Source organism: Acinonyx jubatus, chromosome B4 (genome assembly GCF_027475565.1).
Source record: "Acinonyx jubatus isolate Ajub_Pintada_27869175 chromosome B4, VMU_Ajub_asm_v1.0, whole genome shotgun sequence".
In the NCBI taxonomy this organism is placed as follows: Eukaryota; Metazoa; Chordata; class Mammalia; order Carnivora; family Felidae; genus Acinonyx; species Acinonyx jubatus.
Window position 1 is genome coordinate 41,369,765 of NC_069387.1, and position 22,526 is coordinate 41,392,290.

At 41.8% G+C, this 22,526-nt stretch overlaps 1 protein-coding gene across 1 annotated transcript in view; it reads right to left on the reverse strand.

The window, feature by feature from the left end:
• Positions 1 to 675: 675 nt before the first annotated feature.
• LOC128316343 (scavenger receptor cysteine-rich type 1 protein M160-like) overlaps positions 676 to 22,526 on the reverse strand; it is a 60,329-nt gene continuing 38,478 nt past the window's right edge. The window contains 1 exon segment of the mRNA XM_053225782.1: positions 676 to 1,022. Within this exon segment, the coding sequence (XP_053081757.1) occupies positions 727 to 1,022 (296 nt within the window). The 3' untranslated portion in view covers positions 676 to 726.

Consider the following 22,526-nt stretch of genomic DNA (forward strand, 5'->3'; position numbering starts at 1 on the left):
TCCCAGGTAGGGAAAAAATGCCAGGGAAAAGAGCTGAGCCTGAATTGTTGTCTGAGGAGAAAAGAGGGCCATGAGATTTTAGAGAAGGCCATAAGCCCAGGAGAATCCCCCTTATCCCAGTCACCTCCTGAGTCCTCAAGACCATGAAATCACCATTCAGATACAGTGGATTTGTCTGAATCCCAAGATGTGATCGACCTAGGTCCTGCCCTGAGCTGTGTCAACTCTCTTCTGAATCTGGTTCTAAGGGAATTTTATAAAATTAAAGCCAGTAAATCTTTGGAGCATTGCAGCTGTCACAACTTAATAGGACTATGAACACCTTATCATTAGGCCTTTCCTATACTGAAATGGTCAATTTTCCCAGAAATATGTAGATTCCATGGTGCAGGTCCCTAAAAATATGGGTGTCTCCTCTTTGACATAGTTCAGGACAGAAGAACCACTTACTTCCATGAATGGGGGAGAAAGGTTGTCCTCACACCTGGAGAGAAGAGAAGGAGAATGGGATCACTGTATTGACTTGGCCTGGAAAAGCCATAGGCTACACCTACATCAGAGTCCTATTGTTCTCTCCCAGATCCCAGGTCAGGCAAGAGCCTCTCCTGTATTTGTACTGAGCCAGGGCACAATACAAAGTTAGTACAGGAAGTACTTCTGGATACAAACTCACATGTCCTTGGATCCTCACCCAATACCCTGGTCCTTCTACTCAACCAGAGCGCCTCATTCCAGCATTGTTTCCTGCTTGCAGGCGCTCTGTCCCCAGGGATCGGCAGCACAATCCCACAGGGAGGACTCCCTGCCCCTGCACTTCACCTCATCCAGCCAGATGCTCCCATTTCCCGGGCCAAATGCCGCCCTCTGCAGGGCATCCAGGGCAGAGCCACAGCCCAGCTGCTGACACACCTCGGCCTCTGCCAGGCTCCAGGAGTCATCACACACCGTGCCCCAGGAGCCATCGTGCCAAACCTCCACTCGCCCTGAGCACTCGGTGTCTCCTCCCCTGAGCCGGAGCTTCTCTTGGTCTGAAAAGGCAGCAGCACCTTCGGTTACCGCCCCTGGTGGGAAGGCAGGAGCCAGCAGGCGAGGCAGGAGGGACTGATGTACCTGTGCAGGGGGCAGCTGCTGGACAGCTCCTGGGTCTCATTCCTGCAGAAGCAGACAATGGGGAAGCGCTAGGTCAGGGACAGCTGGGAGCGATCTTGCCCCCAAACAAGATGATCTGAAGGCCTGGGTTCAGTCCAAGTGGCAAGGGAAAATAACAGTCTTCGGAATTAATCTAATGGGCTGAGTTACTGAGACGTTGACCAAATCATAGCCTTTAACACCGCCTGAAATTGTTTTATCTGTCTACTTGTCTATCACTCTCCACATTCCACAACAAATAAAATACAGACATGTGCATACACACATGCGCGCACGCACACACACACACACACACAAGCTCCATGAGAAGAAAGACTCTGCATGCCTTATTCACCTCTGTGTTTCTGCTGTTAGGACAGTGCCTGGCACATTCTTCAACAGCATGCATTGAGAACCTTTTCTAAATACTATCTATAGGGGCTTGATAAATATGTATTGAATGAATGGATGCACAAAGTCCAGTAAAATATGATTCCTTTAAATTCTTGTTAATCAGCAAAATAACAAAGGAGATGTAAATTAATGGTAATGGTTTGTGGTCATAAATATTGCATCTTAAGAAGTAATTAGTTCAGGGACGCCTGGGTGGCTCAGTCGTTTGAGCATCTGACATCGGCTCAGGTCATGATCTCGCAGTCTGTGAGTTTGAGCCCCGCGTCCGGCTCTGTGCTGACAGCTTGGAGCCTGAAGCCTGCTTCAGATTCTGTGTCTTCCTCTCTCTGCCCCTCCCCTGCTCATGCTCTGTCTCTCTCTGTGTCAAAAATAAATAAATAAATAAATAAATAAATAAAATAAACATTAATTTTTTTTAATTTGAAGAAGTAATTCATAAATTCATATATCACATATCTAAAATATTCTTATTTGGTGCAATTGATATAACACCATTACATACAGTAAAATAAATTGAGATGTAATAAGGTTTTGAATGTTCTCTAGTGAAACTATACAATTATTTATAGAAAAATAAAATTGATTAAAAGTAATTGTGGTATGAAGAATGGCATTTGAAGCATTGCATTAAAGACAGAAATCCTAAAGGTAGAGGATTATAAATTTGATCACACAATAGCCCCTTAACACATGCATAACCCTAAAAACATTAATATGCAAAAATGGGGGAAATATTTAGAAAATATGTAAGACAAATAGTAAATGATATCAGTTTATAAAGAATTCCTATAAGTCAGGGAGCCTGGGTGACTCAGTTGGTTACGCATCTAACTTTAGCTCAGGTCCTGATCTCTCAGTTTGCAGGTTCAAGCCCCACATAGGGCTCTGTGCTGACAGCTCGGAGCCTGGAGCCTGCTTTAGAGTCCGTGTCTCCTTCTCTCTCTGCCCCTCCCTTGCTGTGGTCTGTCTCTCTCTGTCTCTCAAAAATAAAAGTTAAAAAAATTTAAAGAATTCCTATAAGTAAACACTAAAATGAAAAACATTCTAAAGAAAAAATAGAAATGTTATGACAGACATTTTAAGGTTACAGTATAAGATAATATTTTGGTGTATAGGATCAATATGGATAAAAACATGATATAATGCACTTATGGCAAAGTTATGAAGAAAATAATGCTCTCAGTTAATGTTGAAAATCAAAGCTACTGATAGCTATTTTGATGGCTATTAGACAATATATATCAGAGGCTTCAGAATGGTTATCTTGAGGAAATAATAATGGCTTTTCTATTGGGTCAATGTAGATGTTCATAAAAATTTCATCACAGTATTGTAATTGAAAACATAAATATACAACAAATGGGATTAGAAAAATAAGTTATGATTCAGTAATACAGTGTAATACCGGCAACAATACAAATGACATAGAAGATATTTTAATTGACAGAAAGAAATTTAAAATATATCGTTAAGGGACTCCCGGGTGGCTCAGTCGGTAAAGCGTCCAACTTCGGCTCAGGTCATGATCTTGCAGTTTGTGAGTTCGAGTGCTGCATTGGTGTCTGTGCTGAGAGCTCAGAGCATGGAACCTGCTTCAGATTCTGTGTGTGTGTGTGTGTGTGTGTGTGTGTGTCTCTCTCTCTCTGCCCCTCCCCCACTAGTGCTCTGTCTCTCTCTCTCAAAAATACATAAACCTTAAAAAATAAAAAAATATTGTTAATTTTGAAAGTGTATATAAAATTGTGTACTTTATGATCCAATTATGAGTGTGAGTGTGTGTGTGTGTATGCATGCACACACACGTGTGTAGAGACTGAGATGTGCCCTCTATTAAACCTCTATTTAGTGTTCAGAAAGAATCTAAAGGGAGCTGGCAGACCCTAACTTGTCCTGTACGTGGCGGGCTTGGGGAATATTTGATGACCTTTGACACCACGATACCAAAGCTGAAGTGTCACAAGTAGATGGGGTAAACTCATGTGAACCGAACGCTTTAACATGCGAACATGCTCCGTAAAAACATGATTCTAAAAAAGTTCTCTCTGCAAAAAAATGCGCTTGACTGATGACATGGGATTTCTTCTTAGCCTAATGAGAAAGGCATTCGTTGTTCTCGGGGCTGGAGAGGCCAACCTGGAATCCGAGCACCAATTTTACATTTCATCGTGAGAGTCTACCTCAACCCCTAAAAGCCTGCAAAGCCTACAGAAGGACAACCATCATTAGCATATGGCCCAAACCTGAGGAACTGGAAGTTCCAAGAAATACAACAAGGAAATGAGGAGCAGAACCTCTCGCTCCTGTTTGGAGGCATAGACTTTCCCAAAGAAGAGAGACAGAGACTTGTGGTTGGAGGGGTTTGGAACAGGAGGAAAAAGGGTGAGGGAAAGGATAGAGAGTTGAGGGACATTGCTACAGCAGCCAGGGACCAAGGCGCACATCTGGAAGAGCTGGCTCTCCGGCCATGTGACTAGATTGTTCTTTCGGAAGCTCAAGCACTGATATCTGTATTCTCCTCAGTCAGGGGCTCAGTGGAGACAAGATTTCATATGGGATCCGGGGGAACTACAAGGGACAGAATTTCCCAAAGCATGTTCTAAGCACAGCATTCTTTCTAAAGAGTGAATCCATTAGGACGTCCCCAAACAAGCTTGAATACCTCACTAGGGCAGGGAAAAATTAACCAAAGAGACACATCATGACGTCTCTAAGACTAGCCCTCTTCTGCCTTCAATGCTAATGTCAGTGCATCTAAGGGCACCTACATTTGACATCACTTTTCTCTGCTGCACAGTGAGGTTGCAGAATGATCAAGAGGTAAGAAGGGAAAACATCAGGGTCGCCCGGGTAGCTAGTTGGTTAATCATTTGACTCTCGATTTCAGCTCAGGTCATGATCTCATAGTTCGCGAGATAGAGCCTATTTGGGATTCTCTCTCTCCCCCCCTCTCTGCCCTTCCCCCATTTGCACGCTCATGCTCTCGCTCTCAAGGTAAATAAATAAGCTTAAAAAAAAAGCAAAAACATAACAGGCAGGAAGACACAGTTCTGCCAAGAACCCAATGCTGGGGAAAGACCACAGTAAATAAGAAAAACAGCTGAGCTGTAGGTGTGTGGGGAAGAAAAAGAAAGTCAAAGTCAGGCTTACCTTGCAAGTGCGGGGTTATCTGGGGGGTGTAATTACAGTTCATATTGGGATGATTTTATTTTACTTGTTTTTAGTTTATTTATTTATTGATTTTGAGAGAGAATGAGAGAGAGGAGGGGAGAGACTCCCAAACAAGCTCTGTGCTCACAGCACAGAGCCCTGTGTGGGGCTTGAACCCTGACCTGAGCTGAAACCAAGAATCAGATGCTCAACTGACTGAGCTGCCCAGGCACCCCGGGAGGACTTTCTTTATAGGCAGAAAGGTTTCTATATCTGCCCTATCATATACACATACATATGTATCCTCATCACCACCTCCACCTTCACCACCAAATCCAGCAATCTGGCTTAGACAATGTGAGTTCTATGGAGTATTATCTACAAAAATTGACTTTCAGCAGGCAGACGTGTTTCTGCTTATGCATTTAGCCTTCTCCTCCTCTTCAGACTCCCCTTCACCCGATTCCTCCACCCCACTCCCCAACCCCTGTCTGACACAGATGCCCATAGTCTAAAGGGTAACAGAGTATAGGAAGGATAGATCGGAGATCCAGCCTGACGTATACATTCCATTACGGGATACTTTGGAAGTGATTTGACATTCACTGAGCTTTTCGGTGTTGTGGGGGCTGATTCAGAAAACCAACTTCATATGTCTGGAACATCCCACTGCTGAACTTGAAAAACAGAGTCTCTCCCCCACAGGAGAAAAACCAACATTCATTGTTACTAAAGGTCACATTTGGTCAAAACCAAACGGTCAGTAAAAAGGCATTGTCTTTACAACCCCAGAGATAGCTCTCCACATTCTTTGAGCTAATCTAATATCTCTGCTGATTTTAAGAATTGAGGCTATGCTAACCTTGAGCACTCACTAGGATACTGAATAGGAGAAAAGCAATTCCCTGGAGAAAGCAGACTCAGTTCATGGTTTTTCAGATCCTCATGCCTTCAGGTAATAGCCTTAGCTTCTTCAAACCATACAAGGGACTCTCCTGGTCCCTAATGGGGCTCCTACAGCAGGAAGGGAATTATATAGTCCCATCCCTGGCTTCACTATTTTCTGGGAACCAACAGAAATCCTGTTTAACATCTCCTCTGCCATCAGAGACTATATAAAAAGTAAACTTTCTGAAATACAAACACCGATTACATGCTGACTCTTAAACATCTCCTTATATGAGCTACAAGGTTTCCTGACATTAGGTCTCATTTTGTCTCCAAAGCTCCTATAAAAAAGTTCTATCAAAAAATATATGCTGTTCATGGGGCACCTGGGTGGCTCAATTGGCTGAGCGACCGACTTCTGCTCAGGTCATGATCTCACAGTTTGTGAGTTCGAGCCCTGCATCGGGCTCTGTGTTGACAGCTCAGAGCCTGGAGCCTCCTTCAGCTTCTATGTCTCCCCCTCTCACTCTACCCCTCCCCTGCTCACACTCTGTGTCTCTCTGTCTCTCAGTGTTAAATAAATGTTAAAAAAATATGCTGTTCTTTTCTCCATCCCCAGAGTCTGACTCAATGGCTGGTTCAGCTCAGCTGGTGTTATTGACAGTCAGGTACCCTGTTTTGGAGTCAGTTCTACCACATATAGCCCAAGAAAAGATGCTTTTTTTGGTTTAATGAAGCCTAGGTCTCCAATGTCCAATGAACAACATATTGTGGCCCTAAAGAAATGAGAGGTATCCAACAGAACAAAGAATCAGAAGAGTAGAAAATTGGGATTAGAAGGATAAAAAAATTCTCAAGAAGATGAAAAAAAAAGGTGAGATGGATTCAAGGGAACATGATCATTGGGTCTTTCCTCTCATTTCTGGTTGGTAAGTGAAAGCCTTATAAAGATCAAGGACTCCTGAGGGCAGCAAGTATGAAGTATGTCTTTCCTTTCCATCACATCACAGAGAAGCTTTTGTCCTCAAGACTACCATGGCCACTATGGACATGTCACCTGGGAATAAATTATAGTTCCCCCGACATGGTCGACCTATAGATTACAAATCAGTTACAAAATGAATCCCCATTTTACACTGTGGCAATCTGGTTAGAAAGTACATGCCCTTCTGGGGCGCCTGGGTGGCTCAGTCTGACTTCAGTGTCCGACTTCAGCTCAGGTCATGATATCACGGTTCGTGAGTTCCAGCCCCGCATGGGGCTCTGTGCTGACAGCTTCAGAGCCTGGCACCTGCTTCAGATTCTGTGTCTCCCTCTCTCTCTGCCCCTCCCCTGCTCATGCTCTGTCTCTCTCTGTCTCAAAAATTAAAAAAAAAGAAAAGAAAGTATATGCCCTTCTACTCTTAGGTCCTCTTCGTCAACGTTTCTGTTTCTCTGCCTCCCCTTCTTCTGTTCATTTTCATATAAACCAGTCTACTACTTTCACATTCTTTCCAGGCCTTTGAGTAAATAATGAAAATGTCTTACAGTGCTTGGAAATGAAATCTGTTTTACACAAATTGCTTATCATACCCTTGCTATCAACAAAACAAGTACTGATCATGTTTTCACCATTTTAAAAAGTTATTTTTCTTTTTAAAATTTTTTTAATGTTTATTTATTTTTGAGAGAGACAGAGACAGAATGCGAACAGGTAGGGGGAAGAGAGAGAGGGAGACACAGAATCCAAAGCAGGCTCCAAGCTGTAGGCTGTCAGCACAGAGCCCAACGCTGGCCCCAACTCACAAGCCGTGAGATCATGACCTGAGCCAAAGTCAAATGCTCAACTGACCGAGCGACCCGGGTGCGCCTAAAAAGTTATTTTTATTGTGATATAATTGACATATAATTTTGTGTAAATTTAAGGTGTACAATGTGATTTATATATTGCAATATGATTACCACCATAACATTAGGTAACACCTCTATCACATCACATAATTTATTTTTTGTGGGGGAGAAATAAAGATCTAGTCTTTTAGCAACTTTGAAGTTTATAACACAGCATTATTGTCTATAGCCATTATGCTGTGCATGAATTCTCCAGGACTTATTTATCTACTGGTTGCAAGTTTGTACCCTTAAACTACATCTTCCCAATTCTCCCAACCCCCAGCCTCTGGTATGCAACATGTACTCTCCATTTATAGGAATTTGATTTTTTTGACTCTACATATAAGTGATATAGTACAGTATTTGCCTTTCTCTCTGACTTATTTCATTTGGCATAATGCCCACTTACCATGTAGTTTCACTTTGTTGACTTTTGTTTTTGTTGCTTGTGCTTTTAATATATGTCATATCTATAAAAAAATCATTCATCACCAAGACCAATGTCAAGGAACTTCTTTCCTATTTTTTCTTCTAGGAGTTTCACTCTATCAATCTTATGTCAACATTTTTAATTCATTTTGAGTTAATTTCTGTGAATGATGGAAGGCAGAGATCCACATTCATGTTTCTGCATGTAGTTATCCAGTATTTCCAACACAGTTTGTGGAAGGGACAATCCTTTCCCCACTGAGTGTTCTTGGCTCTCTTGTCAAATATTAGTTGACAATATATGTAGAAATATATATCTGGGCCCTATACTCTATTCCATTGGCCTGTGTGTGTATTTTTTATAACAGTACCATACTGCTTAATTTACTATTGCATTGTAATATAGTTTAAAATCAGTAAATGTGATGTGTGTGGCTTTGTTCTTCTTTTTCATAATTGCTTTGTCTATTTCAGGTCTTTTGTGATTTTATATGAATCTTAGGATTGTTTTTTCTATTTCTGTGAAAAATGCCATTGGCATTTTGATAGAGATTTTGTTTAACATAAAGATGACTTTGAGTAGTACAAGCATTCTAACAATATTAATTCTTCCAATCCATGAACATAGGATATATTTTCACTTGTTTACGCCTTCTTCAATTTCTTTCACCAAGTAGAGATCTTTTAATTTCTTGGTTAAATTTATTCCTAAGTATTTTATCATTTTTGATGTTATAAATAAGATCAATTTCTTTATTTGTTTTTCAGGAAATTCATTGTTAGTGTCTAGAAACGACTAATTTTTGCATGTTAATTTTGGATACATAACTTTACTGAACTCATTGATTAGATTGGTTGAGTCTTTAGGATTTACTATATAAAAATCATGTCATCTACAAATAGAGAGAAATTTATTTTTTCCTTTAAGATTTGGATATCTTTTATTTCTTTTTCTTGCTTTATTGCTTTAGCTAGGACTTTCAGCACTATGTTGAATAGGAGTGGAGACAGTAGGCCCTGGTGTCTTGTTCCTGATCATAGAGAAAAGGCTTTTTAGCTGTGGGCTTGACAGATATGGCTTTTATTATGTTGAGATATGTTCCTTCTATGCCTGATTTGTTAAGCATTTTTATCATGAATGGGTGTTAAACTTTGTCAAATGCTTTTTCTGCATTTATTAAGATGATCACATGAATCTTTTCTTTCATTCTATTAATGTGATGCTTCATATTGACTGGTTTGGGGCTGTTGACCACCCTTGCATCCCAGGGATAAATCCCACTTGTTTATGGTGAATGATCTTTTTAATGTGCTGCTGAATTTGGTTTGCTAGTATTTTATTGAGAATTTTGCATCTGTAATAATCAGAGATATCGGCCTGTAGTTTTCTTTTCTAGTAATGTCTTTTTTAATTTTTGATATCTGGAAGTCCTGCAGGGTTTCAGCCAGCACCGCTATTTGGGGTCTTATAAAGTGTTTAGTTCATTAATGTGGGATCTTGCACCACATTGCTTCGGACCAAGGGTTCATTTTATGGCAAAGGAGATTTGGCAGGCGTTATGGACTGTCGGATCCAAGGGTCCTATCACCTATCCACTGACAGAGTGATGGAAATGCCTGTTGAAGGTGTAGCTGAAAAACAGCTTGGAGATGATACCCTGCAAGGATGGGGCCCACCATCCACAGTACAATGTATGTTCTCAAAATAAGTTACCATTGTGTGGTTACCCATGATATGGCCAACAGGTAAGAATACATGGATCCAAGAATAAGTGGAAATAGGAGTGGCTATGCTTACCTTCATTCCCAATGGTCCACTTGAGGTATTTGGGATTTCTATCTTCTTCTTTTTTTTTTTTTTTAATTTTTTTTAACGTTTTTATTTTTTTATTTATTTTTGAGACAGAGAGAGACAGAGCGTGAACAGGGAAGGGGCAGAGAGAGAGGGAGACACAGAATCTGACACAGGCTCCAGGCTCTGAGCAGTCAGCACAGAGCCCGACGCGGGGCTCGAACTCACAGACCGTGAGATCATGACCTGAGCTGAAGTCGGAGGCCTAACCGACCAAGCCACCCAGGCGCCCCTGGGATTTCTATCTTCTAAGTCTAGGCTTTGTGCATTTGGAAGCTCTGGTTCCCAGAAGGAAAAATGATTCCACCAGGGATCACATAGATGCCACATTAAACTTTAAGCCATGGCTCCTTTCCAGTCACATCAGGATATCCATGACAAATTATCAATAAGCAAGAAAACAATAACCTCATTATTGGGGTAAATGACCCTAATCATCAGGAAGATGAAAACTGTCGCACAACAGGTGCAGACAAGAATATACTTGGCATATATATTTGGATATCTCTTGGCACTTCCTTGCCCCATTTTGATAATAAATATACTAGTGCATGAGTCACAGCCTGAGAAGTATATGGTGGCCAGAGTTTTAGATCACTCAGGGTAAGGGTCTGGATCATCCCACCAGCTAAGCTACCTAGACCAGCAGAGGTGCTAATAAAGGATGAAGGAAATCTAGAATGTGGTATAGGAGGGAGGTGATGATTTGTGGACTCAAGACCCAACTGCAGTGGTGGGGATCTGTAGCTTGTCTTAGCTAACCTTCCTCTTGCAAAATACCCCAGAAAAAGAAGTGTACAAGAATCCAGCAGGAATAAGCTCTCATAACTTAATGTAAAAATGCATACTTAATGCATAAAGCAAATGAACTGGAAAGGTACAAAAGGTGGCTGCGGTGGAGGCTCTGGTGTAACCCCCTGTCTGACTAAGGCATTCATTTTCGAGCTGCTGTAAGTGTTGGTGGCTGTCCCCTCCTTGGGGACAGTCCTCATCTATCCAGTGACTCTTCAGTGCATGGGTCTCTCTTTCTATTTGGAAAAAATATGAAGGGCCATTCCATCTCCCTGCAGTATCAACTGAGGTTGTCTGTTGAGTGAAGAAGATTGGGTTGTGGATTGAAACTTCATAAAGGAGAATTAGTCTTGACAGTTTTGGGGATTAGTTACCTACTGGTTTGAATATATCTCTCCAAAATTCATGTCCATTCAGAACTTCAGAATGTGACTTTATTTAGAAATAGCATCTTAGGGTTGGCCCTAATCCAATGACTGGTACCCGTATAAGAAAAGGGACATTTAGACACAAACACAGGGAAGAACACTGTGTGAAGACCAGACGCACAGAGACTGCCATGTGATGGAGGAGGCTGAGATTGGAGTGATGCATTTACAAACAGAAGAATGCCCAAAATTGCCAACAAGCACCAGAAACTAGGCAAGGGAGAATCCTTCCCTAATGCCTCCAGAGACAGCGTAGACTTTGTTATGGCAGACTTAGGAAACATGGTAGGAATGTAAAAATGTTCTTTCAAAAAGTGCTTCAACGGAACTGTAAGAGTTCTTATACCAGGTGAGGCTACGTGCTTAAATTGATGGATTTCTCCAGGTACTTTTGGAAGAGGGGCACCTAGGACTTCCCATGAACAGGGTGAAGGATGAGGGTGGGCTTTCTGGTGATAATTGGACAACTTAAGCTCTTTCTTTACTGTCCAGACAATAGGGAAAATCTGCCTCGTATTCACACGAAGACAGTGTTCCTTTCTTTTTGTCCCACAGGGCAGGAGAGCTATTCTAAGATGATCTCTGGTGCACACATTTTAGACAAGATTGGATGTGCCCTGAGGAAGACTGGACCTTTCAGGAAAGGATCAGGAGTCCCTTCCTGGGAAAGTTTTCCCTTCCTTGGTTTGACTTAGAACAGAAAACTTGGGAAAACAAACCAGTTGCCATGCACGTGGGTCTTGTTTGCTCTGGGAATATTCTCATCCTAAACAAGAGCACTCCAAGCCTTCTCTCTCCCTGCTCTGATGTGGGTGGGCTCCATTCCTGGAAAGGGGGGTTGGATATAGTGCTTCTGAACCTATGCGTGTGGCAATTTGTGAAGCTTCCTGATATTCCTTAGCATTCTCTCCTACAACTTCTCAAGGTAGTATTGGATAGGGTTGGGCTCTCTGAAAGCCAAAGGCTGGGCCAGTACCTGCCAGGATCTCACAATCTCCCATTGTGCCTGTGCTGTGACTTCACCATCCTGAAAACCCACCAGGTGACAGTAGGGGCAGGATTTCCCCCATGTCCTTTCCCATCCTGAGAATATGTTTTTTTCAGAGTCCAATTTAGGCTCAAATCCTGGCCCTGGGATTTTCTTTGTGACAGGTATCCTCAGTTTCATCTTTGGACCCTGCATCTTCCTTTTTCTCATTTTCCTGGTGATTCGGCCGTGCAGAAAGAAAATAAAATGCAAAGGTAGGCCCAAAAAGGGGATGAGGAAAAGGAGAGCTTGTGGGCTGTGGATGAGAAGGGGCCGTTGTGATGTGGATACTGAAGCTGCCTTTTGTCCTTATTGCATTTTCTGGAAAATGTGATACGTGGACTGCTCTGGACTTTAAACCTCAATGACCTTGGACTAGAAGGACCAAAGAAATATGGTATCCCATGACAGCAGTGAGTTCAGCACCAGGAATAGGGACACAGGTTAGGACTCTTCCGGGGTATGTCCATAAAGCATGAACAAGGAAGGGGCTCTGATGAGCTGAGAGCAGCCCCAGAGACTTCAAAGGTGGCTCTATATGAAGGTGTTTTAGCATGTGAGTTTCTGACTCGGAACCTTTGTATCAATCTTGCCCACTTGTGAATAGTATCCACACGGGGCTGCATGTGAAATCGTTGATAATGACCATGGAACTAGGGAGGAGAAACAGCTGGAATTGGGTGGATGTCCCTGCCCTCCCTAGCACGTTCTGGCCATAAACCACTATCTAGGGTGATTCACAGCATCCGTGGTGCAGCATCTACACATACAACTCCTGCAACCCTCCTTAAAACCATACCTTTCTCCACACTCTCAGGCTCTCAGCAGCTCTCTCTGCTTCCCAGTGAATGCGGAGTCTTCTCTCTGGAAAGAAACCATTTCAAGCCCGAGGTTCTGTTATGAATCTTTATTTACTTTTCATATATGCAGATTTATCCTCTCACGTCTGCTCTGGGAAGGTTTCTCGCCTGGCAGATAATTCTGTGGCCAAGCTGCTACCGTGCGCCAAAGAGTATGAAGACAGAGTTAGATCTGGGAATGTTATAGGCAAGGCAGGCCAGTCTGCTTTGGCAGACTGGGGTGGGGGTAGGAAGGCCCGTGTGGAAGACGGACTGAAGGGGGAATAGAGTTTTGGGAGATGGCAACCTCAGTCCTCTGAGAGGGGAAGTCTGGTTTCCTGGGGACCATTCTCTCAGGAACTGAGCGACTACTTCTCAGGCTGGTTTAAACTGTTTTTCTCTTGACACCTCATGACTTTAGAGAGTAAGAAAGAGACAGTTTTCCATGTGCATAGCTGTTCTGATGGTTTCAGCTATATGTTAACATATAGGTATTTCCCAAACCAAGATATCTGGTTTGACAAAACATTGTAAAACTCCAGGGTGGGAGGCAACTGAGAGATCATTTTACTGAAATATATTGGGATTTGGCGAACCTTTTGGTATTTTAGGGGGCGAATGCTGCCGATTTTTTTTTTTTATAATTTTTTTTAACGTTTATTTATTTTTGAGACAGATAGAGACGGAGCATGAACGGGGGAGGGTCAGAGAGAGAGGGAGACAGAGAATCCGAAGTAGGCTTCAGGCTCCGAGCTGTCAGCACAGAGCCCGACGCGGGGCTCGAACTCACGGACCGTGAGATCATGACTTGAGCCGAAGTCGGACGCTCAACCGACGGAGCCACCCAGGCGCCCCATAAGCTGATATATCCACCAATTATCCAGAATGCCTTCAATTATAGCCTCAGGGATTATTGGTACTTAAAGGGATCAGAGGAATTGTATAATCAACCACTACTACATAGATAAAATAACTGAAAGTAGATAGGATGTGACTTTCTCAAGGTCACGCAAGAGGTCACTGTTAGATCCAGAATGATCCTATCCTGATTCCTAGGGGTAGGTCCGCTCTACTTATGTGCTCCACCAGAGGCCCTAGCCTGCCCTTAGAGGACAAGAGACAGGTGATCCGGAATACAATTACATAAATGAAGGATTTCCCGTCCCTGAAATTCTTGCCAAGACTTCTTTACGTGGGACAGATGAGATAGATCTGCTCAGGGCCACCTTCATGGGAATGTGACCTGTGCAACTGCCCACGTCCCACATGAAGAAGGACCTCACACTTGGCTTGTTGCCCTCCTGTTGCCATCTTGAGCTTTTTGATGGTCTTTGAACAAGAGGCTCTGATTTTGTTTTGCACTAGGCCCCGCAAATTATGTAATCCTGAGAATAGCACCTCACAGACAAATAGTAAAATAGTCCCTTACCGACAAGGAAAAGAATATCTCTTAATCAGAGAGAGAGTTAGCTTCCCAAGTCATTTCAGTTATTTCTTAGCATCTTTAGGGAGGATGGGAATGGGTTGGATGTGGTGATAGGGACTTTCCTGCAGTTGTGGCCATGCATGTACTTTTTGATGCTGTGGTCATGTTTTTCCAATCACAGCAATCACATAGATTATTAAAAGATTGGGGGGGGGGAATTCAAAATGTGACAAAGTGAGAAATAGAGATAAAATGGCCAAACATTAATGTTAGACTACTTTTTGATATTCTATGGCTGCTAATAATATATTAAGATTACTCTGATAAGTATGGGTTTCCATGGGGTCAGGTTTTGGGTGAAGGGCAAGAATTACTCCATATTTCTTTATGACCTATGGCAGGACTGGTTTCATAATTTTCAGGGCCCAATGAAAAATGAAGTGGGATTCCTTGTTCAACAATTATTAATGTGTTTATTTAAATGTTTTTAATCTTTTTTTATTTTTGAGAGACAGAGAGACAGAGCACAAGCAGGGGGGACCAGAGAGAGGGGGAGACACAGAATCCGAAGCAGTCTCCAGGCTCCGAGCTGTAAGCACAGAGCCTGATGTGGGCCTCCAACTCACGAACAGTGAGATCATGACCTGAGCCAAAGTCAGACGCCCAAATGACTGAGCCACGCAAGCACTCCTGTTCTTATTTATTTTTGACAGAGAGGGAGTGAATGGAGGAGAGGGGCAGAGAGAGTGGGGACAGAGGACCTGAAGCAGGCTCTACGCTGACAGCAGTGAGCCCACTGCAGGGCTCAAACTCACGATTGTTGAGATCATGACCTGAGCTGAAGTTGGGTGCTCAACCGACTGAGCCACCCAGGTGCCCCTCAAAAATACTAAGACTTTGAAGATGGTGACAACAGGATGTGAGACCAAGCACAGGGCCTTCTGGAGCATGGAGTCCTACACAACCTCATGAGCTACATGTCCATGGAGCTGGATCCACACTATTCAGAGTTGGAAGGCCCAACAGATCATCTGCTACCACAGCCTTCTTGAAGGCGGTGGGGTTCCTCGGGAGGAGAACAACAGGGGAAGCAGAAGCAGCTATACCCATTTAAGGACTTTCAGAAAAGATTGGGATTATCCTTGTGGACACTGGGGGAGTCAGGATCTGGTGTCTAGGTGACTTCATGGGATATATGGTAATAGAGTTATACCTTCCTGTTACCAAATTCCCTTGATGTGGCCCAATCTAATTGAGAAAAGTAGGATTCTCACCATTCCTTCTCCAATTTCATGTCTCTGCTGTTTGTATTGACTGCGAAGCAGCTCTTCAGAGGTCTTTAGTCTCTATTACAGATCTTTCCTACACAACGGTGTGAAATCAACAGTTTGTATGGATGATTTCCCTGATGGGTTTTATATTATGCAGAAATTATCTCAATCTGGGTCCCCCAGGGTGCTGTTTTCCTCTTGTCCATGGTTCTGATACCTCTTGAAGGCTCTTATTAGTCTCTGAGTTGTAATTATAACAGGGCCCTGAATTTGCTATTGCAGGTTGGTTTTCACGGTCTTCAGAGAAAGAAGGTCTGGAAGAGGAGAAACTCCTGAATGAAGAAGAGCTTGTATGTGAGAAAGTTGAGATTGGAGTCAATGGGGTGTCATTTGAAGAATAAATATGCCTGTATTGAAACTCCTATTACATTTTGGTCCAGGCTAGACGTTCAGAAAATATCACTGCCTACATCAGGATAGGACAGTGCTGACTTGTGGTCTATCTTTATATAAAATGTCTAATAATAAATACTTGGGTCCTTCCAGACCAGTTCTGTGTTATCAAGAAATCTTTGTGAACATCTAGAGACTCTAACACAAACTGCTTTTTATGGAATTCATACCCTAGCTGCTTTAATCCAAGTATACATTTTCTTTTCCTGAGTGAAATCCTAGGTGATTGATCTGTGGTCACACTGAAAGAGACGTTGAATCCAGCTCCGGAGCTGAGGTTTCTTTCCTCAAGATGACATCACAGTAAGAACATTTGAAGATTCCAGAAATGTTCTATCCTAATTACGTCATCTTTTCTTACATAATTTCAGCCCCTCCCCTCCACCCTACAGACTCTGGAATTTCAATTCACTTGGGGTAGATGTGGGTATGTCCGAAATTTCTTAGTAAACATAAATAAATCTAAAAATTTCACGGAGGCATAATTGGAATAGGAGAGTGCAGGTCACTTGGAAGGAGAATGACTTTAGGTTAACTTTGTGACTTTGTGAACATACTCATACCTCAACTTGCTTCCAAACCTAATTGTCTTCTCATAGTTGAGTTTTTGGGTGTAGCACATGTGTGTTACACATTTAATTAAAAGAAATATTATTTCTTGTATCCTCAAGCACAGCGATCTTTTGAAAATGTAAACTGGTTCAAATTACCCCACGGGCGGAGCAGCTTCTAGGATATGACTTGAGAAGACACTCCACATTCACCAAGGCTGTAACATGCTGAGGGAACAGGAATGTCCTAACTCCTAAACCTGACCCTAATCTGGCTTCTGGCATTCCCAATATTCACCCAGTGATATGTAGTTTCTGCTCTTTCCCGATAGCCTGGAGAAGTGAGAACAGGTGCACGACATCTGGGAAAATAGCTGCTAAAAAGAGTCACACTGTCTCTGTAAAATTACTCTCTACACCACTATCTCCGAATGACTTGTTTTGAAGATACGAAGTAACCCCTTAGCTTCAAGCTACAGTGTACCGGAAAGTCAAATGATAAACACTTACAAGGAAAAAGTGCCTGCTTTCATCCGCAAATTGCATCCGAATGTGTGCCTACCCATCCAAGGGGAGAAAAGAATGAGGTCCTTTATGTCTGACCTGCTGTGTTAAAGTCAAGGGGATCGCAGGTCATAGAGGAGGCTCATCGCCTGGGGATCCTGAGAAAAACCGTTAGAGCTCACACATCTGCTGGGGACAGATACACAATCTACATATAACATGTCCAAGTTCTCAGGTCCTTTGGAAAATAAGAAATGAAGTGACTTGAATCATTAGCTCTACATCCTGTCCCTAGAATTTCTAATGGTTCTCGAGTGTGTTTGGGCTGTGATGCTTCTAACTACTACTTCCTCACAGTGTCTTTTTGTTGAATTCTCCATCTTGTTGTTTTTTTTTTTCCCCTCTTCTCCTGAGGCCTCTTATCTGCCCTCTGCCCCATGTCACCGAATGTGTGGACAGCTTGCTCCTTCTTCCTCCTCTAAAACATTATCAAACGCTCTTGCAATCAGCATTCACTGAAATTTAGTGTTAAGAGGGGGTGGGAAGAAGGGAAGATAGCCTGGCAAAAGATACACATAATTACCAAATTTCACCTAATCTTACAAAGCTTTTTTTTTTTTTAATGTTTATTCAAGTAATCTCCACGCCCAGTGTGGGGTTTGAGCTCGCGAACCCGAGATCGAGAGTTGCATGCTCTTCCGACTGAGCCAGCCAGTCACCCCAAATTTGACCTAAACTTAATGTCCCGCTGCTGTTTTCTCCTATCCCCCCTGCCTGAGGGGGTTTCTCTTTGTTCCTCTTTCCCTATTCACCCTGTCACCATTACTTAGCACACACCTACCCCTGTCTCTAATTTCTTTCCTTTCCTAATTTCTTTCTCGGATGGGGTTTGAAATGCTCTCATAAGTCCTCTCGAAATTGGCCCTCCTGCCTCTGCCTCAGGTATCGAGAGGCGGCGGGAGAGTAGATCAATAAAAAATCCTTCTTCCAACAAAGACAAAGTAGAGGAATATCATCCACTTTAGATCCTGTGCTTGATTCTTGGGCAAGAAATCCAAGAAAAGGTTTATCCTTCTATCAGCTGCTGCCTGGACAGCTTTTGGTTCCTGGATTCTTATAATTACCTTTGTGCATAAGCTGCCCCCCTCCACAGAATTTGCATGTTCTGCTTCTTCGGGGCTCAGGTCAGCCTTGTGCTTTGGTCTAGCAGGAGCTGCCTAGATTTTCACATTGGAATATGATAGAGCTTTAGCATATAAATAGATTAGTCTAGTTTATAAGTATGCACAGGAATCTTACCCACATAGCAGACTTATGTGAGGAATATGACTCCAATCATACTATTTGGGCACTGGTTAACCTCCTGTAATACACATGGAGAGTTAACTTTTACTACTGTTACCCATAACCCACCCCCGTTTCCTGAATGCAAAAGCTACTGCTGTTATTTCTTTTGATATAGCAAGGTTTTCTTTCCTGTATCATACCACTGTGGTTATAATGGCAAATGGACCTAACGATGAACAGAAAAGCATCCTGCACATCCCCTAGTAATATTTGATTAACAGTAATGTAAGAGGCTTCACTGATCTCTATTTGGCAGAAAATCGTGGTGTACTTTGTATATGTTAGATTGCTATGAAAGATCTAGAGTATCTACAGAATTCCCTACGCTAGCAGCCTCACCATTGATCAGTCATAGAGATAAAGGGGTGATTAACTTCGGAAATTGGAATTTTGATTTATTAATGAATCCTACTGGGTGTAGCTGGGCTCCAAAACGACACATATTTGTCTTATCTTCTCAAAGTGTTTCCCCTTCCGTGGGAAATCTGTTTTATATACCATGAATCCTGTTACTGCCAACATGGTAAAATCAACAGGGCTACCAATTCCCAAAATCACCTCTGGAGAAGTGATTGAGTTAAAATGGAAATAAGCATCTAAAGAATTAATCACATTAGAACGAGACCAACTTAGGGTGAAATGGTGACCTGAGAGCAGTGGACAGGGCAGGAGGTGGTCAATGCCTGCAGTCCAGGAAGAGAGCTAGAGGAGGGGAGGGATGAAAGTGTAGACAGTGGGCCAGTTCTGATCTTGTATCTCCCCCAATTCATTTTATCACTTACTTTAATTTTACAGACACAGAAATCTGTGGCAGTGATCCAAGCTGCTCACGGTGTCTGTCCATGACTAATATCAGGCAAGTACAAAAGTGCTAGCTACTAAGCTAAGAAGTTAAGGAAAACAATTAAGAAATAAATAGAAGGATAAATATAGGCAGAGAGCAAATTGCTGAGTTGAAATATCCGTTTCAGTAATTTTCATTTTTTAATGTTTATTCTATTTTGGAGAGAGAGAGTGCTCGCAGAGGAGGGGCAGAGAGAGAGGGAGACAGAGAATCCGAAGCAGGTCCCACGCTATCAGCACAAAGCCCACCGTAGGACTCAAATTCATGAATCATCGTGAGATCATGCCCTGAGCCAAAGTTGAACACTCAACTGACTGAGCTACCCAGGCGCCCCAATCAGTTTCAGTAATTTTCCAAGAAGGCGTGAAAAAAGAACAAAAACATGGAAAATATAAAATGGTAAGGGATACAGGGGACAGAAGAAAAGCCTCAGCATATACTTAACAAGGGTCCTACAAGTAAGAAACAGAAAACTAGAGGGGAGGAAAGAGCTGAAGAATTCTATCAATAGATGGAAATTTCACAGAATAAAAAGGATTTGTGATTCATTTTGGAAGCACTTCTGGATTGCCACTAAAGGAATATGAGAAAAAACTTTCACACCCAGACAAACTATAGAGAAGTTTTTTGTTTTTTTTTTTTAAAGTACCAGAGTAAAATTTCCAGAAGAAAGAGCACATCACCTGTTAAGGAACAAGAATCAGATTGACTCTAAACTTCTCAGTGGCAACATTACTTATAAGACAAAGTACTATCTTAAAAGAAGCAAGAACACTGACTTTGGAATTGTATCTGGAGCCAACTATCATTCCTAAGCGAGAAAGAAATATGCTATATAAGCCACAATTTTTATGAAATATATTTAAAGTGGCTATTAACACAAGAAGAAGCAACGAAATTGAATTTAACGCTGAAGGCCTAGATAGTTTTATTGGTAAGTTCCATCAAACTCTCAAGCAACAATTACTATTTTATACCAAAAAGTAGAAGAAGCAGAAAATATAAAAAGTCCCAGCTCCTTTAAAAAGCCTAGTGTAATATTAATTGTACCTTTTTATAGAGTGATAAACTTACATAGAGAAAATGTCACAAATATTAAGTATACAATTCGAGAATCATTGCATATCTATATAGCCATATGTGTATGCTAAATAAAGAATATTTTCCATGCCACAAAAGGTTCTGTCATGCCTGCTTCTCCTGCCTATTACTATATTGACCTCTTATCATCATTTTGACCTGTTTTAACAGTAAGAATTTTTTGATGTTTATTCATTTATTTTGAGGGGGGAGGGGAGAGATAGGGAGAGAGAATCCCAAGCAGCCTGCCAAGCAGGCTCCACACTGTCAGCACAGAGCCTGATGCGGGGTTTGATCTCAGGAACTGAGAGATATGACCTAAGCCAAAATCAGGAGTCAGATGCTCAATGGACTGAGCCTGGGTGGCTCAGTCCATTAAACATCTGACTCTTGATTTCAACTCAAGTTCATGATCTCATGGTTTGTGGGTTCGAGCCCCACATCAGGCTCTGTGCTGACAGTGCCTGAGACTGCTTGGGATCCTCTCACTCTTCCTCTCTCGCTCAAAAATAAATAAATAAACTCACTCTCTCTCTCTCTCAAAATAAATAAACTTAAAAAAAAAAAAACCCAAATACTGGCAAGCAGTTTTTCAACAGCACATTAAAAGAATCATACACAGTGATCGAGCTGTAGCTATCTCTGGATTGCAAACGTGGTTCAACATGTGTAAGTCAACAAATGTGAAACAACATATTAATAGAACAAAAGATAAAAGTCATATGATCATCAAAGCAGACGCACAAAATGCATTTGACAAAATTCAACCTCCTTTCCTGATAAAAATCCTCAACAAATTGGGTAGAGGAGGAATGGTCATCAACATAATGAAGGCTGTATATGAAAAGCCACCAGGTATCATCTCACTCAGTGGTGGAAAAATGAGAGCTTTTTCCTAATGTCAGGAAGAAAAGTATGCCCGTCTCAACACTCCTATTTAACATAGTTCTGGAAGTCCCGGCCAGAGCAATTAGACAAGAAAAAGAAAGAAAACATCCAAATCAGACAGAAATAAGTAAAATTGTCTCTGTTCGCAGGTGACATGATCTTACCTACATAAAATCCTAAAGACGGTACAAAAACTGTTAGAATGTATAAATAAATCCAGCAAAGTTGTAGGAGGTAAAGTCATCATACACAAAATCAGTTGTGTTTCCACATACTAACAAGAAACTATGTGAAAACGAAGTGAAGAAAACAATCCCATTTACAAGAGCATCAAAAACTAAATACTGGGGCACCTGGGTGGCTCAGTCATTTAAGCATCCGACTTCAGCTCAGGTCATGATCTCATGGTTTGTGAGTTTGAGCCTCACGTTAGGCTCTGAGCTGGAGCCTGCTTCGGATTCTGTGTCTCCCTCTCTCTTCGCTCCTCCCCCACTCGCGCTTTGTCTCTCTCTGTCTCTCAAAAATGAATAAACATTAAAAAAATTTAGGGGCGCCTGGGTGGCTCAGTCGGTTGAGCGTACGACTTCAGCTCAGGTCATGATCTCACAGCTCATGAGTTCGAGCCCTGCGTCGGGCCCTGTGCTGACAGACTGGAGCCTGCTTCAGATTCTGTGTCTCCCTCTCTCTCTGCCCCTAACCCACTTGCATTCTGTCTCTGTCTCTCTCAAAAATAAAAATAAACATTACAAAAAATTATTTAAAATAAAATAAAAATAAATAAATAAATTTAAAAAAAGCAAAATACTTTGGAATAAATTTGACCAAGGAAGTGAAAGTACATTGAAAATGATGAGACATTGGTGAGAGAAATTTAAGAAACAAAAGAATAAATAGAAAAGTATCCTGCATCCTACTGATTCAATACAATTTCTACTAAAATTACATTGACTGTTTTCACAGAAATAGAACAAACAACCTTAAAATTCATATGAAACCACAGAAGATCCCTAAATAGCCAAAGCAATCTCGAGGAAGAACAAAGTGGTAGGCATCCTGCTTCTCAATTTAAAACTATTACAAAGTTGTAGTAATCAAAAAACAGCATAGTAATGGCATAAAAACAGACACATGGACAAATGGAATAGAGTACAGAGCCCAGAAATAAACCCATGTACAGTTGACTAATTTTTGACAAGGATGCCGTGAACACTCAATGGGGAAATGAGAGTTTCTTCCATAAATGGTGTTAAGAAAACTGGATATTCATAAGTAAATATGAATAAAACAGGACCCTTATATCATACCACTCACAAAAATTAACTAGTAGGAATTAAAGGCTTAAATGT